At 42.0% G+C, this 18,501-nt stretch overlaps 1 protein-coding gene across 1 annotated transcript; it reads right to left on the reverse strand.

Annotated features, from left to right (window-relative positions):
- Positions 1-5,115: 5,115 nt before the first annotated feature.
- LOC123315831 (helix-loop-helix protein 1-like) lies at positions 5,116-18,092 on the reverse strand. The gene is made up of 2 exons (XM_044901707.1): positions 17,960-18,092; positions 5,116-5,856 (listed from the first exon to the last, which is right to left on the reverse strand). The coding sequence occupies exons 1-2, from the start codon at positions 18,058-18,060 to the stop codon at positions 5,604-5,606; spliced, it is 354 nt and encodes a 117-aa protein (XP_044757642.1). The 5' UTR covers positions 18,061-18,092; the 3' UTR covers positions 5,116-5,603.
- Between the last annotated feature and the right edge of the window lie 409 nt (positions 18,093-18,501).

Raw genomic sequence — 18,501 nt, forward strand, 5'->3', positions numbered from 1 at the left:
TAGTCAAACATTTTGTTTTTGTGACAGATATAACCATATTCAGGGATTTTGCTATGGAATTGAAGAGATATAGAACCCTCTGCAGGTCATCCTCGTTCTCTGCAATCAGCACTGCGTCATCAGCGTAGCAAAGAATCGAAATATTTTTATTGCCCATTTTATACCCCCTGAGACGTCGAACTTTTTTTATTATTTCATCCATGATCAGGTTGAAAAGCAATGGGCTCAAAGAGTCACCCTGTCGAATTCCTTTCTCCACCGATATAGTTCTGGTGAGTTCTCCATCGATTTTAGCCTGTATTTTGTTGGAGCTATATATATCTTCAATTACTTTAATTAAGTTGTGCGGTATCTGTCTTTTGTAGAGTAGGTGTACGACATCTTGTATTTGAATTCGATCAAATGCTTTCTGAAGTTCTTCGAAGCACATATATGCAGGCCGGTTATACTCAATAGATTTCTCAACGATCTGTCTCAGAACAAATACTGCATCATTGCATGATCTCCCTGATCTGAAGCCTTGTTGCTCATCGGATAGGGAAATAATATTGTTAATCTTGTTGGTGATTATTTTAGTTATTAATTTTAATGTTGTACTGAGTAGATTTATACCCCTGTAGTTCTCTGGTTTTTTCTTGTCTCCCTTTTTAAACATGAGGATGGCGATACTTGTTCGCCATTGGTCTTAGACTAGTAGTCCCGGAAATATCTGTCTCGAAACAGCTAATGCCGTCTGGCTGGGCTGTAGCCCCATCTTGCTAGAACCAGATATCAGCCACATCTATCGTGTGTGATCGCAAGTTGTCTCAATTCTGGCTGTAGGGAGGTTTCCAACATCGAAACGTTACGCTGTGAAATTACTGTGACGGTGACATTTTCCTCCTTGAAAGAGTAGGTGCCTATAATGGCCTCGTCCTCGTCGTATACTTTCTGTTTTGGTTGTCGTTGCAGAGGGGATAGAAATATTGACAGGAATACCAAAATGCCGAAACGATCGCTGGATCGCGACCACATGTCGAAACTAAAACCTTTCATTAATCCCTCTGTATATATAATAATAATAATAATAGAAAGTGAAATGCAGAAACTGATTGGCAAACCTTTGCATGGGAGGCACCAGAACGAGGTCAACCATGAATACGTCGACATATCGCGTCGAACTACTGGTTGACTTCCGGAAGGTTGTTTCCTGAGACAGAGGGCTTCATGCTCGCCATCCAGGATCAGGTGATTCCAACAAGAAATTACATGAAATACATCGCCAAGGACGCCTCAGTGGCGGACGACAGCTGTCGTTATGGCTGTGAGACTCATGAAACTATTCAGCACATCACCGGGGGATGTCAGAAGTTCGCGGGCACGGAGTACAAGAATAGACATGATGCTGTTGCCAAGATTCTTCACCAAGAATTGGCACTAAAACACCTTCTTACTTCGAAAAAGGTTCCTTATTACAATTACCATCCGGATGCTGTATTGGAAAATGAACATCACAAGCTCTACTGGGATCGCACGGTTCTCACAGACCGGAAAATAACCCACAATAGACCAGACCTCATATTGCTCAATAAGGATGAGGACACAGCACTATTCATCGACGTGGCAATTCCAAATAATAACAATCTTCTAGATAGACACACTGAAAAAATCTCAAAATACAGAGATCTCGAGGAACAAACCAGAAGACAGTGGAAGCTGAAAGATATCAAGACCATCCCTATTGTCATTTCATCTACAGGCCTGATACCGAAGAAACTACTAGAGAACTTGAGAAAACTTCAGTTGGGCGAAAATATCTATAGGGTTATGCAGAAGGCGGTACTGCTGGGAACGGCGAGAACTGTACACAAGTACATGGGGAATGCAGAGGAACACTGTTTGCTCCGACAGAAAGTGCGGGTGGAGCAGGAATCCAACCGGCGGCAGGGAGCCGAGGAGCGGCCCGCACCCGACCACCACCACGAGCCCGAAAACCTGGAAAGGGTTCCAACAGAGCTTAATCCTTTTGATATCTGAGATATCTGGGATAAGTGAATTTTCCTCTGGAGAGGAGTGTGAAAGCCGCAAGGCTAAAGTCATAATAATAATGTTTATTTAACATAAATAAACATGATGAGTATCGAGAAATGATCTAAGTCGTCATAGCCTGTATCAGTTCCAAATGAATAAAACTCCGGCTTTGAAGTCGGAATTTAGTAGAAAATATTACGTTTCCACCATTTTTTTCATAAGAACAATAACTCACAAATCGTTTAGTTGTTTACATATACTGTTGAAAATGTCATCAAGTCAGCTACTTAACGAGGCAAAGATATACTATATACGTATGCCATTTGGAGTAAAGAAGAAGAAGGCTGTTCCGGTATAACAAGATTCTGCAGATATCTGAAAGTTTGTCGAAAACTCTAACATGTAAATTTCCAGCACAAAATTATGATAAGTTCTCCATAAATATCTAATAGGCCTCCGCAATGAATCCCCCTGTATAATATTAAGCTTCAGAATATGAGCATTTCGATCGGACTCACTCTGTATGTCATGAAGATAATACTCAGTGATTCAAGTGAAATTAATTTTTTCTACAAGCGTGCGCGTTCAATCTTTTTTCCGCACGCATTCCATGTTGGAAAGAGTCACTTTCCCAAAACGTGCGGGAAAACCGCCTGCTATTTCTTTCCCGCACGCATTTGCGTACGGGAATGGATTAGCAGGGGTTTTTCCCGCACGCAAATACTATAGAGTAAATTAAATTCTATCATGTTTCTATGCATAGAACGTTAACGATGAGAAATCCATAGTAATGACATGCAGAATTACGTCTGTCATTATATATGAATTAATCAAATGAGATATGATCTGTTTCGTGAAATGGATATATTTATATATTTCAAGCGCTTGTAAAAAAAATATTGTTCCTAACTCTTGCGGAAAGTGTCTTGCCCGCACTCAACTGCAAGTATCACTTTCCGCACTTGATAGGAAAATAACTATATTATTATTCAATTCTGCTTGATACAATTGCTTACTGGAGTAAGAAAAAGCATGAAACAAATTCATTTCGTGGTAGCCGAATTCTCTTCTTTCAAAATTCACATGAAGAATCGTTATATCCGTAGAAAAATTATTGGTGCATTTGAATATCTTCAGATGGCCACCCATCAGTTAGCATGTCATGCACTTGATTTACGACAAAATTGCGCTTGCTTTCGAGAAGCCCCTCCTATACTGATGGGATCAACGGGAGCTTGAAGTACACATTGAAATTTTTTCGAAATTTGAAAATGTTGGTGCTGAGTGTGAAGTCAGCACTAAATCATAGAAATGCGAATTATTCAAAAACCAGATCGGTGCTTGAAAAGTTTTTTACGGAACAAATTAGAACAAATTGAGTACTAAATATTGAGCTTAGTTTCAGAATTTGTTCTACCAACTTTTCGATAATTTCACGCGGCCTCAAATAAGTTGAACATGTAACTGACCACAACATAAGCATTGCACAAGATCCATAGCCGGCTCAAAGAGCTGCATATTATGTGTCAATTATAGCTGAAATGAATATATCTAAACACTGATCATTTGTACTTTTCATGCAAATAACTAGATAAGGAATCCGTTCAATCAGTTTGTATGAACAATTATTTGTAAAGCTTTATTTTATTTCGCAGTCGGAACTGTTCAGAATCGGGATGAAGAGCATAGGAATGGGAATCTACGCGCGAGCTGACTGAGGAAATGAATGTGCGACTTTTTTGAACCGATCTGGTACCATCGTAACATCTAACCGGAACAGACATAATACCTCATTGAGGAGACTATTTCACGATAAATATCTTGTCTTCAGCGACTCCAGTGTACTGGCAATGACTTCCATATTTTCGAAGGACTCACTGGTTCACCCGAGCCTTTTTCCAAATTTAAATCCATTCCTAGAATTATTCTGCTAATTGAATTCATAACAAGAAATCTCTGCTTTTCTTCTCTAAGATGCACAAATGGACGAAAAAGACTTTCTTGGACTTTCTTGTAAGAACCAAAGATAATTAATTAATTAAGCTGATAGAATATGGTAACTGTGGAACCTAGCACTTATCTAATTGTGTATTTTTGAGTTTTCTTTTGTGTTGTCAGACAACTGCTTGATTTTTTTGAGAAATAAAATGTATGTGTTAGTCGAGTCTCCCTTTAAAATTGAAATAATTTAATTTTATTGGGAGCGAGTATTGATTAGTAATCAAGGTAAGTAAAGGAGTATTGTCTTTCATTAGTGAATCTAGTTAATTAAATTTATCAAAAACTATATAGCAGCAAAAATAAATTATAATTTTCTTTGGTTCTTACGGAAAAATGCACTTTTTCGACCATATTTTTGAAAATATTTACCATTTTAACCTGCTCTACATCATAAATGGGAAAAATAGGTTGCCATTTGAAAAAATTAAATTCTGAATGAACTTCTATTTGCATTTTTAACTTTAATTTTTGAAGACCCTGTATATCAAATTGTTAAAAATAGAGATGTAACGTATGATTCGATATGTTGACAAGAGCTGATGTATTCATTGGAAAACTAGTATCTGCTATTTTAGTGAGCACTTACAGCTGTCAAAATTCTAGGATAAAGTCGAATATGTCAGAATCGGTGCTATAAAGGAAAATGGTTGTCCTACCAAAGTTACCTTAAAATTTGACAAGGAATTAAAACATGCAATAACATACAGGATTTTCCTTTAAAATAAGAGAGTTGATACCAACAGGGAAAAAATGGGGCACCCTCTGTCAAGGTGAGTTATGAAAAATAAAAGTTCAATCGATCAGAGACGAGTTTTGTACTAAACTTTTTCTTCTAGCTCCTTTAGTTTCCACAATAAGGTATAGGGACACTTTCACTCGGTTACCCTCCTGTACATCAAGAAGCTTTTCAAATGGCCAGAATTATTGAAAACGGCCGCCTACAGCTAGCATCCAAGGGTCCAGTCTTCTCCTCGTGGATTGTCGAATATCGAGGAATTTGTTATTTTTTTGAAGATTTTGAATTTGAAAATATTCTTTGATTCGAAGAGGATGAATCAATAGAGGTGTTATTGACTCGGTTAGATGAAAATTTTCATACGTAAGAAGGTATGTGTATTCCACATTGTTATATTTATTCCTCAGTTGGCTCGGGATGATGAAAGGATAAAACATTGAAGCAATAAAAAGAAGAATTTCGGTTTACAACATAATTTCTTTCATATTTTGCAATTCATCTTGAGAATCCTTACAATCTTCGTGCCATTCTTCCAACATTATTCATTCAATAAATACAATAACAAATAAAATAAATGTCCATTTCGAAATACTAAGAGGAGAAAATTTTGTGGTCTCCAAACAATTAGTGGAACCAATTCTTCACGAATCGGAACCGAAATAATTATAAAACTATTTTAGATACCTAGTAGGTACCAGTGTCGTATATATTAATTAAGGAAAGTGAATTATACCAAAGTATCATTCCATAGGGTGAGCGTGTCGCCCCTACCTCCCCCCGACCAGAAAATATCGGCTATATACGCTGCTGGTAGGTACTAAAATATTCTCAATAAATAAATATTTGGAAATAACTATCATGCTTCTAGAACATGATTAAGATATGCTATATAACAAATTGCTAGCCTTAATATTTCTATTTTACTGAGTTTCTTATCTGGAGGTAATGTAGGAAGCAGTTTTCGAAGCTCAGCAAATGCCACATTGAAAGCCTCCACCCTTATTCGTTCTCTTGTTGCATGTGCAGTGCGGTATTTCTGGGTAGCCCTACGTCTTCGACGTCTTTCTTCCCTAGATAAGGATGAGGAGTCATTAGTGGAACTCTTTTCTCTGAAAATTGAACAGAAATTTATATGTAAATATATATTTGTTCTTCTCACAGTCATTCTATATTTGATTGGATTAATGAGGGAATTGGACTGACAACAATTATTGTTCGGATTTAGCTCTTTATTCTAAGCCAAGCTTTTGAGAAATCTTCGTTCTCTTCCTTAGTCATAGTGTGTGTTTCGATCTTCAGTGAAAAAGAACTGAATTATACCGAAGACAAAAGCGAAATTGAAATTATTAACATCTTCACTGAATAAGATCTGTAGTTTTTCATTGGGAGAACAATTCGAGGAACGACGTACATATAATATTATATGTAAATACATATATTATGTACATACATGTATTATATGTATATACTCAGTGAGATATTGAACTGAAATATAAAATAAACAACTGGATATATAATTGAAAAATAAAAGGATTATATCACTCTAATAAGCGGACTGAAAAATTTATTCGACAACGCCACTGAATTCTACATGAAAAAATGATTCTAGAATCTTATTTTTGGTTTTTCCATATCACTTAGACACTAGAAAAAAGAGAAAAAAATGAGTTATCAGTTTTAACTTGAAACAAAAGAAGACGCTCATTGAGATTACTCATTTTCTGAAAATCGGGGTCGAAAAAGTGCCATACATTTTTCTCTAGCTTTCTTGAAACATCTATGAGTATCAATGTTTTCCAATCTTATTCGTAATATGAAGATTTCAATGGATGGAAATATTCAAACAACAAAATTATCTCACATATTGGTATAATACATAGCCCGCCAGACACCACAAAGATTGCCTCTAATGTCAATAGATGTCATAAGCACTGAAAAATTGTGCAGAATATCCTAAACCAACAATTGTTGAACGTGAGAATAGGCCAAAACGGCTACCGATACGTCCTGTTGCAGATTCTGTGACGAGGCAGATTTTGCCCCGCCAGGAAAACGAAATTTCTTCACCTATACTTGTATAATACGACCTATTAACCGAAATATTTTTGAAGAAAACCGTTATATCATCATAGGGGGTCTTTACCGATTGATATTTTAACATTGTTTTCCACCGACTAGTTCCATATTTGTAGCAGAAACCGTAAATGTCTTTTGCTTTCAGAATTCCTGTATTTTATAATTATTTCCGTTCAACCGTACATTTTCTGAGTCGAGAGCGGTCTTTCAACTTGTTCAGTTTTTCCGTCTCTTCAGTTGTTTCTGTTTCTTTCCGAGCCGGCTGATTGTGCGAACAATAGTGGGGCAAGTTTCCCAAGGAGAGGGGAGGTACTTCTTCAGCGCAGGGCGCTGAAGCGGCTGAAGGTCAGAGGGAAATTAATTGAGATCGTGCTGTCGAGAAAAGTGCCAAAGGTTGATTGCGTTAATTGGAAAGTACGTCAGGAAGACAAAAAGTTTAAGGCAAGTCACTTGTAGTATTATTATTTCTTACGTAGTGCATACCTGAGGGCTATTTTCCGCTTTCTTTAGTCTGTTGGACTGGCTGAAAATACTTACCTACCGTTTTAAACTTGATCTAGTGATCGTAGACTGTGTAGAGTGCCGGCCATCCGTGTCCGTGCGACCGCCGTGGTGTCCCCGTAGGACTGGGTGTCTACCATATTTTTGGTGCTTATTTTGTTAATAGATTGCCGATTTCCGACCGATCAAGTTACAGGTTGACAGTTCCTTCCGACCTGCTGTCTGACTGGCAGCCATTTTGAGGACCAGAGGGAGAGAGAGGGAGAGAGAGAGAGAGAGAGAGAGAGACAGCACTGCAATTGGACTGAGACCAGCCACGGTACCGATTTCCGCCGACAGGGGGTAACAGAGAGAGAGAGAGAGAGACAAGGAGAGAGAGACAGGGTGCACTGCCATTCGACTGAGACCAGCCACTGTACCGATTTCCGCCGACAGAAGGAGTGACTTGCCAGGATCTCAACAGACCGTAACTACCGTCTATTTCCACCGTACTACTCTGTAGTGACCGTACAAAATTTAACCGTATTTACCGTCTTTTTCAACCGTATTCTCCTGGAGAGACCGTGTTTCATCAGCCGCCCCCACACTGACCAGGACGCCGGTTGACATCAATATTTGTTGAGACTTGTACATTTCTGTATATAATTTAATCCAGAAGGAATAAAGGACTAAACATTTATTTTGTAGCCAGTTATTTTTGCCAGTGAGAGACAGTTCCCAAAATCAGTTAGAACTAGGTTTTCGTCAGAAGAGGTAGGTACTCTTTTTGAACGATTAAAAACCGTCAGAAAGCAGAGACAAAGAAGACGCTACCACCCTAGTTTTCACTTCTACCCTTCTCCACTGATCATTCAAGTCTACCCGGGCTCTCTAATTTTTGGAGATTCTGTGAGAGACGTGGGGTTCCACTGATTGCCCCACTGGCGCCCGAGCAAAGGTAAGGAGCGTCCAGGGTGAGAGAAAAAGCCCATCACATCTGGCTCCCGAGCAGGGACTTCTGCTGTTCTGTGAGTAGTTCTTGTTACCGTAACCGTCCGTACCGTTTCTGAATTTTTTTTCTTCTTTTCGAACCAAAATACTCTACACTGGCAAATTGGTAACCGTTCTTTATTTCTTGTATATATCCATAGAGTGCATATTGTAAATATTTCTTCTGAGTTTCTGGTGAAGTAAAAATGGATGTCAACCGACTGAAGAGCGACGAACTTACGTGGGAGTTAGAGGCAAGAGGCTGCACCGTAGGACATACCGTTCAGGATAAGAGAGCTCAACTGAGAAGGGCTATCCATTCCGAAATTCCGATAATACCAAGAGATGACATTGACCAGGCACAGGAAAGTGGTGTTTGTGGTGCCAAGTTGTTCGACTTGATGGGTGAGATATGTGAGTTTGACTTTGCTAATAGAGACAATGAGTTACAGCGCATAAGGAGCCGGCTATTGCACGTTCAAGGCCGACTGAGAAGTCTATCTCCGGAAGCTGTCAGTCTGCTTCACAAGAAAACCGAGCTGGAACACTCTCTGAAGATGGCTATGAGATTACTGGAGAATACTCACTGGATAGGTGGTATTCCAGGGAACCTGTCAGCCGGCAATCCGTCGCTGATTGACCGGGAATTACCGGACTGCGCATCTAGACTTGGTCCAGGTTTGATTCCGTGTTCAACAACCGTTGGAGATGCAGACTTGTTGAACTTTGGAGAAGAAGGTGACATATCCTCACATATCGACCACTCAGGAGAACAGGCTGCAGCAAGACCGCCAAGAAGTTTGTAGGGTAATAAGCCAACAAATCGAACGTACTTTTTTGTAGAGTCGACCCTCATACAACCGACCGCTCGCCGATAATCTCCCATTTACCGTTGAACAATCTCTACCAACCGTCCAAACCGATGATGACCACAGACCGTTGATAACATCCCCTGAGTCCAGGCGATTAGCGAGGGAGTTTGCCGAATCAAGAAGGAGAGTTTCCTTTGCGTCATCTCCTACCGTAACCGCTGGAGTGAGAGAAGTAGGTAGCGAAGTCTCGACGGCCAAGGAAATCGAACTGACGACCGAAGATACGTTGACGAAACCGCCGAAAACTACCAATTATTCCGTTCCTACTGTTCCTGTATGGAAATGGAGCCTGACATTTGATGGGTCGACCAGTGTGACCTCGTTCCTGGAAGAGGCTGAGTATCTTGCCGAGGCTAGAAAGGTGAGCCACGAACAGTTATTCGAGTCCATCTACGAGTTGTTACGTAAGGATGCAAGAGACTGGTACATTCCCCGAAGAGGCACATTCAGCGACTGGACAGATTTCAAAGACCAACTCCGAGAGGCCTTTCTTCCTCCTGATTACGAGGAGATTCTACTAGAGGAGATCAAGAAACGCACTCAAGGAACCGATGAACGACTCTTGTTGTATGTAACTCGAATGCAAAATCTGTTTCAGAAATTGACCGTAAAGCGACCAACCGAGGAGGAGCAGGTGAATATTATCCGACGACGTTTACTGCCAGAATTAGAAACCGCCCAGGCCTTCCAACCGACCGCCACAATAGATGAACTGCTCCGAGAGGGAAAAGTTTTCGAATTGATCAAATGGCAAACAGCTAACTATACTTCGCCACCGTTCCAAAAGAGTCTCATCAACGAACCACATCTTACCTTCCGAAATTCCCCACCGACCGTCAAACCGATTGGAATGAACCTGAACACTACGAACCGCACCGAACCGTCCGAAAAACCGAAACCATCCCAAAGCTCTGCAGCACCTCAGCGACGAGACGAACCAAAAAAATCTGACCGACCGCCAACCGAGCCACAGTGCTGGAGATGTGGTAGAAGGGGTCATCTCCGATCACAATGCACCTCGAAGCCGCTGCTGTTCTGCTCTCGATGTGGTAAGAGGGGTATCATGTCTAGGGACTGTAGGTGTTCGTTAAACTACCAAGGAACTGCCTGAAACCGGGGATCCGCCAGTTCAAAACAACCACGTCCTCGGTTCCTGAGCAAGGAAAACCAACTGATCACCGTCCGTTTATTAATGGTTTTGTAGGAGACAAGGAGTTCGCTGCACTCTTGGACACCGGAGCTACCAGGTCCTTCCCTCCTCGTTCGAGGAAGGGAAACTGTTATTTAGTTGTGATGCAGGACCGATTTTCGAAATGGGTGGCCCTTGAGAAGAGCAACCGCAAAGGGTGTGTACCAGGCCTTGTACGAGGATGTAATCCTGAAGTTTGGATGCCCGAAAACCGCCATTAGTGATAATGGATCCCAGTATGATAGCCGGTTGTTCAAGGGAAGTCTACGAGATCTTGGGATCCGACACCGTTTTGCACCAGTGTATTCTCCCCAAAGTAACCCCGTAGAAAGAGCCAACCGTACCCTTAAAACCATGATAGCTCAGTTCTGTGGAAAGGATCAGCGTACCTGGGATGAGCATCTGAAGGAGTCGACCTTCGCAATAAACTCTGCAAGGCAGGAGTCGACCGGATACACCCCAGCGTTCCTGAATTTTAGTAGGGAGATGCGTTCACCGAACGCCAAGTATGTAGCTGAGATGGCCAACCGGGATGAAAAGGATCACACCGAACCGCAGGTTACTTTGCATGCAAATAAACTAAACCGTTTTACCGAAACTTATGAGTTTGTCCGAACTAGATTAGCCCAAGCTTTCTCCTAGCAGAGCCACTACTACAATCTACGCCGGAGGGTCTGGCGATGCAGAATAGGAGACCAGGTGTACCGAAGGGAGCATCCCTTATCTTCTGCAGTAGAGGGAATTGCCGCCCAATTGGCCCCGAAATATTCCGGTCCATATACCGTTGTCAAAGTAATCTCTCCGGTAGTGTATAAAATCAAGGATGGCGGTGGTAAGGTTTTCCGACATGTTCATATTAAAGATCTGAAGCCCTCTCTTGAAGAGGGGGTGTCTGAAATATAAATACCGTTACTAACCGTATAGTAGTACCGTTCAAAGCGAAGAGGGTACTAATGAACCGTAAATTACTGTCCGATTAACTGTATGTATTTGCAGGATGCGCCGTTATAGTTTGGGGAGACCGCTACAGTTCCAATCCACGACGCCGCCTCCACCGTCACCGCCTCCGCCCCCACCGTCACCGTCACCGTCACCGTCAACACCCCTACCGTTACCGTCTCCACCGTCCAGGGAATCGTCGCCAGCCATGAGCCTGAGGACGGATTTTGAGTGCCCCAGGCCATTAACCACCGATGTGAGTACCAATACCGTGATGCCAGCCACCAGAACCGTTGGCACCAATGGGATCCAGGTATTCCTTGAGCTGGGACCACGAAGTTGTTGGAGGTGTGGTGGTGAAGGCCACACCAGGGAGAGATGCCAAGGAGTAAGGGTCAAATTCTGCTCCAGATGCGGCCTTATGGGGGTATTGTCCCGCGACTGCTGTGTAGGGGAACCCAACCGAGTGCGAGAAACACCGACGAGGCCTGGCCGTGCCTCCGGAGTCTCCAACGCTATCCCAGTTCCGTCGTCCACCGCCGAGGGCATTGCACCGACCGCCCCACCGTCTGAGACCGACCAGGCACCCAACCGTTTATCCACCGACCACCGTTTATCCACCGACCACCGTTTATCCCCACCGTTGAGAAACCGGGAAGAAGCCTGGCTGCCGGACCTGCGGCTCAGACCGGCCGCCCCAGCAGCGCCCACACCGTCGCCGACCCTTAGGAAGAAGGTTAAGGTCGACTGATCGACACCGATTAATGTATTTTTTTTTCTTCTTCCTTCTATTAAACTTACCGTTCCGTAAACCGCCTTTGATCTGCCCTTAATAATTGGTGGATGCGCTAACCGTATCTACTGTCATTTCTATTAGCTAGTTCATTATGCCGGAAAACAACTCGGAGATCAATAATCCCGCAGCATTCGTTTGTTCACAGGCTACAACGAACCTATACCGACGAACACAGCGAGTTGGAAGAAAAATAAAACGAAGTTTTATTTTTCTTTCGGAAGGCAGAGGGGGATGTGACGAGGCAGATTTTGCCCCGCCACGAAAACGAAATTTCTTCACCTATACTTGTATAATACGACCTATTAACCGAAATATTTTTGAAGAAAACCGTTATATCATCATAGGGGGTCTTTACCGATTGATATTTTAACATTGTTTTCCACCGACTAGTTCCATATTTGTAGCAGAAACCGTAAATGTTTTTTGCTTTCAGAATTCCTGTATTTTATAATTATTTCCGTTCAACCGTACATTTTCTGAGTCGAGAGCGGTCTTTCAACTTGTTCAGTTTTTCCGTCTCTTCAGTTGTTTCTGTTTCTTTCCGAGCCGGCTGATTGACCGAACAATAGTGGGACAAGTTTCCCAAGGAGAGGGGAGGTACTTCTTCAGCGCAGGGCGCTGAAGCGGCTGAAGGTCAGAGGGAAATTAATTGAGATCGTGCTGTCGAGAAAAGTGCCGAAGGTTGATTGCGTTAATTGGAAAGTACGTCAGGAAGACAAAAAGTTTAAGCCAAGTCACTTGTAGTATTATTATTTCTTACGTAGTGCATACCTGAGGGCTATTTTCCGCTTTCTTTAGTCTGTTGGACTGGCTGAAAATACTTACCTACCGTTTTAAACTTGATCTAGTGATCATAGACTGTGTAGAGTGCCGGCCATCCGTGTCCGTGCGACCGCCGTGGGGTCCCCGTAGGACTGGGTGTCTACCATATTTTTGGTGCTTATTTTGTTAATAGATTGCCGATTTCCGACCGATCAAGTTACAGGTTGACAGTTCCTTCCGACCTGCTGTCTGACTGGCAGCCATTTTGAGGACCAGAGGGAGAGAGAGAGAGACAGCACTGCAATTGGACTGAGACCAGCCACGGTACCGATTTCCGCCGACAGAGGGTAACAGAGAGAGAGAGAGACAAGGAGAGAGAGACAGGGTGCACTGCCATTCGACTGAGACCAGCCACTGTACCGATTTCCGCCGACAGAAGGGGTGACTTGCCAGGATCTCAACAGACCGTAACTACCGTCTATTTCCACCGTACTCCTCTGTAGTGACCGTACAAAATTTAACCGTATTTACCGTCTTTTTCAACCGTATTCTCCTGGAGAGACCGTGTTTCATCAGCCGCCCCCACACTGACCAGGACGCCGGTTGACATCAATATTTGTTGAGACTTGTACATTTCTGTATATAATTTAATCCAGAAGGAATAAAGGACTAAACATTTATTTTGTAGCCAGTTATTTTTGCCAGTGAGAGACAGTTCCCTAAATCAGTTAGAACTAGGTTTTCGTCAGAAGAGGTAGGTACTCTTTTTGAACGATTAAAAACCGTCAGAAAGCAGAGACAAAGAAGACGCTACCACCCTAGTTTTCACTTCTACCCTTCTCCACTGATCATTCAAGTCTACCCGGGCTCTCTAATTTTTGGAGATTCTGTGAGAGACGTGGGGTTCCACTGATTGCCCCACTGGCGCCCGAGCAAAGGTAAGGAGCGTCCAGGGTGAGAGAAAAAGCCCATCACAATTCATAAGGATAAACAAAAAGACTTCATAGAAAAAACCTTAGTTTCCAAAAGTTTTCATCTCTTCGATTCGTATCATTGTGAAATGTGTTTTTTAGGTATAAAGGCTGATTCATGCTAGACCGTGTCGGGTCCGGGCCGGGACCGACTCCGGGCCTTTGCAACCGGGTCGCCTCTCTGAAAACACGGGCACGGCACGTGTCCCAACCGGTGTAGTGTGGATGGGTCAATTGAAATTTCTCATATAATTCTTTTACCGTGTCCCGTCCGGGTCCCGGCCCGGACCCGACACGGTCTAGCATGAATCATGAGTTCTAATTCAGGATCATGGGTTGCTACAGACAACTGAACTTCAATTGTGAAATTGCATTTGTTTTTTGGTAGATGCGAAAAGATTCAAATCGTCCAGGTAAAGGATATGATTCAGTTTCATAATGGTTCTACAGTCGCTCTTGATGGCAAATGCGTAGTCCGTAGAATTCAATCTATGAGACAAGGGATTCAGGGCCATACAGAACCACAGAGGGCTCAGCGAATCTCCTTGGAAAATTCCGCGTCTTATTGGAATAGGTCCTGTTGTAATGAAGCCATCTGCTATTGCGTTTTTCAGGAATTTAACAATATTGCAATCCACCTTGTAGATCTTCAAGATCGTCAATAGCCATTCGTGAGGTATAGAATCGAATGCTTTTTTGTAGTCTATGTACGCAGCGTAAAGATTCCTTCGCTTGGAGAACGCTTGATTGCAGATAACTGAATTAGTTGTTCTTTGCACCCTCGGCTGTCTTCGGTGCATCCTTCCTGTTGCATGGCAATGATGTTCTTTTCAAAATGATTATGAATTCGGTTTGAAATACACGATGTGATCAATTTGTACATCGTTTGTAACGAGAGGGTAGTTCTCAAACCTACCCCCCCATTTTAGAAAATTAAATGAATCAACGTTTTTATGCAGTCTCTGTTTCTGTGTGTTGACAATTAATGTCAAACAAAAGCCACAATTTAGAAGATTTTCAAAAATAGATTTTTCGTCTGATGAAGAGGTCTGATATAGACTCCGAAACGTTACAACTTAGAATTATAATTTCAACGTTATTTATTTTGAGTTCATTGTCAGGCAACAATTTTTTCTAGTTAATTTGCTCCTGACAAATTAGTGCAAGAATTTACGCAGGAGCAAATCGTTGATTTCATTTTTAATTGATTTTGTTTCAGAGATTGGGAGTGAAAACCCTAAAAAGTTTATGAAGAAATTATTTTAGTGTTCATTTTTAAGTAATTTTGTTTTGAATTCATTTTCCGAGAAATCTTTTCGAATTTCCAATTCAGGATTCCGACATCGTTCGGAATTGTAAACATACCGCACCGTTTTTGTCCCGTTTTCAGTTCTGAAAAAACGATGTCGTACCGTATAAAACATCCTGAATTGGAAGATAACCGTGTTTTTTTGGTCGCTAGCTAGATAAGTCGAAATTAAGACGTTTTCATCGACACAAATTTACCGAATTTCGACTGTCGGGCACATCTGATTTCCGCACCCCCCCTGTGGGTATAAAATCAGATGTTCCCCCGCAGGCCACTTCACTTACGGTTGATTCACCGAATGTTAACTTGCCGTCTCATAGTTTTTCGCCTACGACTAGTACCGGCCGTCAATATATTAATTAGAAGATTTCTTTTAGTTTTTTTTTCTTACGAATAGAATTCCAGTTTTCTTTTTTTTTTGTATTCTTATTCACCGTGTTTAGGCGATTCGTGCTGTTTTGCGAGTGCAAGTGGACAAACCTTAGGTAAGACGACACTCCGCCATTTTTTTTCTCTCCTTCGTATCATTGGAACTTCAGCCTCCCCTCATCCCTTCCTACCCCGGGTTAAGTTCCACCCCTACTGCTAAAGCACCCCGCTGGCGTGGATACTCAGGGGGTGCGGAAGCACTTTGAAGTGGCTAACCCTCTTTCTTCCCCCGTTGTTTTGACGCTCACCTCAGCGGTTATCGAAGAACCCCGCTGGCGTGGATATTCAGGGGGCGAAGAACGCACCTAGGGGTGAGCTGTCGTAAATCTGTGCCGTCTTTCATCCCCTAACCTGGCTGAAGTCCCATATCTGTACGTGTACGTCTCAGGTTCTGGCTGGCGAACAAGTCCGTTAACCCCCGTATAACGTTTGAGATCGGATCCCGTGTCATTCCGTCCGTTTTGCCCTGTAAATCTCACTGATTTCGAGTCACTGTAAGAATTTTGTAATAGTGCCATTTGTGTTCCCCTTTTACGAGTCGACAAATAAAAGTTGTGTACGTTGATTTTGTCTATCATTGGGCGTCGCTAAGATCCTAGACACCAGGGAACCTTGTCTCCGGCTAGTAGCTGCCAGGGTAGGTTTGCTATTCTCCCTTAAAGAATAGCTGGCGCTCGAGTACACCGAGGAAATCCCGTTACACGTTAATTACTATTATTATCATAATTATTACTGGGGGTTGATTGTTGGATTTCTTTTAGAGCAACAGTCCTGGACTGCTTCACTCGCACAGGGCCATTTCACCACTTCCTATACACCAGACGTTGCTTGCATTTTCTGAATCTGAGATCAATAATGGCGGCCTTACGAGAAATTTTAGTTTCAGAGCCCACCTAAACAAACTCAACATCGTCAATGACCCGCTCTGTAGACTAGAGTACGACGAAAGTATTGAGCACATCCTCTGTGACTGCCCGGCGGAAGACAGGATCAGACTTGGAGTCTTTAGCCAAAGAGTATCAACAAGAGTATTCACTCTATCATTTTGGCCGGTTGCGTTTCAATGCCCTTGAATGTTCCTTGGTTTAGTGGAGGGACGAAAACGAAAGCAGATGTTCGTTCTGTTCGCAAGTCCCAATCTGATTGGTCGCCCAGATTCTCGTTTGACTGTAGTGAATCTGAGCGCAGTATTGCTGGCGCGTAGCGTCTCCCCACTTCAAGGTTGAAATTCCATGCATTCGATCTTCCCTTGTAAATCGGCGAAGTGAAACCTCTTGTTGTTACTCTTTGCTTTAGCTCTCCCAAGCCCACCTAGACGAACCCAAGAATCGCCCCCTCTTCCCTCCGTCATCATCTCCTTCTTGAGTATGATGGGCTAGAGTGAGAGGTCTAGCTGTATGAGCTTGCTTGTGTGCTACAATAGACCGCTTCGGTTGCGCTGGCAGGTTTGTTTATTTATTTGAGGTACCGAAGGAAGAGAAGCAGAAATGGGATATTTTGGGTATCCTTTATGAATTCATTCCAGACATCAACTGAACACACACTTCCTCCCGAAGTTTTTTTTTCTGCATTTTATTCAAGTACTCTGCTGTTGAGGTATCATACAAATGTCTCCTCTTCTGTACCTCACAGATTGATTTTTCAATGTCTATATCCAATTTTGATCGTGTACCTTCTATTTAATACCCACACGTACAGTAATTCGCAACAGAAAAGAGATCAAAAACCGACTAAACTGTCATTCATGTGCGTTGAAACAAGAGAAGCCTATATGCCCATCTGCTTCAACGACAATCGTGATGGGTTCTGAAATGGAGCGTGCTCCGACTGTTTTATAGGCCCGACTAAAAGTCGGTCATGTGCGTTGGTGCATTATCATACGTGTTCTGTATTTCAACCGACAAAATAGTCACCCACCGATTGTCGGTCGTGTGCGTTAGGCCTAAGGTCTAATTATTCGTGGATTCTGTGATCGGAATTACCGATTGTCGAATCACTTCTCCTATGCATCTATTTTTAATTCATCATTATTGAAAATAGCAATTTCTCAATTTTTGTTCATAATTCAAAATCTTTAAATAATAGGCTGGTTCTGTTTTCAGATTTGGATTAGTTAGGAAATCCGATTTCATCTAGTTGCTATAGTTCTCGAGATCCCCTCAGTGGTCTACGAATTTTGCCCACCCGGTACATTATGAATTTTGGTACTCAGCTGTATGAGGAGGCTTAGCCTCCCTTTCCTTTTCTGTCGAGCCGTCCTTGGTGTTGATCCTTGCTTTTGAACAATTTCAATGCCAAAGATTCGTTAGCTTTCGGTGAGTCGTTAGCTTTTATTCAAATGGACAAATTCTGACATTCTAATTACACTTCTATCCTTTCCAATTTTTAAATATAAATACCTTTTTTTGTTGACTATATTGTTGCATGAGGTTATTATCTGTAGTATTTCACGACAATCTGAAGAACCATTCATCATCGTTTTATAGTTTCCGTCCCTCATTTGTGTCTGAAGTTCTTTCCTTCTGTTGTTAAAAGGAACTGAAAAATATGAAAGAAAATTGATTGGAATTTGGATAAATTACCAATTTGTGCATAAAATATGAAAACTCGTTATCATTCAACAAATTATTCCTTTCAATTTCAATTGTTACCCTCAAGCCTTGAGATCCACCTTTCCGAACAGATTCGCCGCCATAAAAATGATATAAAATTTAAAATTCTCAGAACAAAAGGTACAGTGAGTTTTAAGTATTGAATGCCTCGATTATCAGTAGTATCCCTAGGACATTGATAATAGACGAGATAATCTTATGACGATCGAAAGCTCGTTCGTTGGTAACATCCCGAAGCCGAAGGCTGAGTAACGATATTGAGAAATTTATCAGAAAATTATGAGGCATTTGTCAACGTCCCAAGGATATTCGGCACAAATTTTTTTGAC

Source organism: Coccinella septempunctata, chromosome 6 (assembly GCF_907165205.1).
Source record: "Coccinella septempunctata chromosome 6, icCocSept1.1, whole genome shotgun sequence".
Lineage (NCBI taxonomy): Eukaryota > Metazoa > Arthropoda > Insecta > Coleoptera > Coccinellidae > Coccinella > Coccinella septempunctata.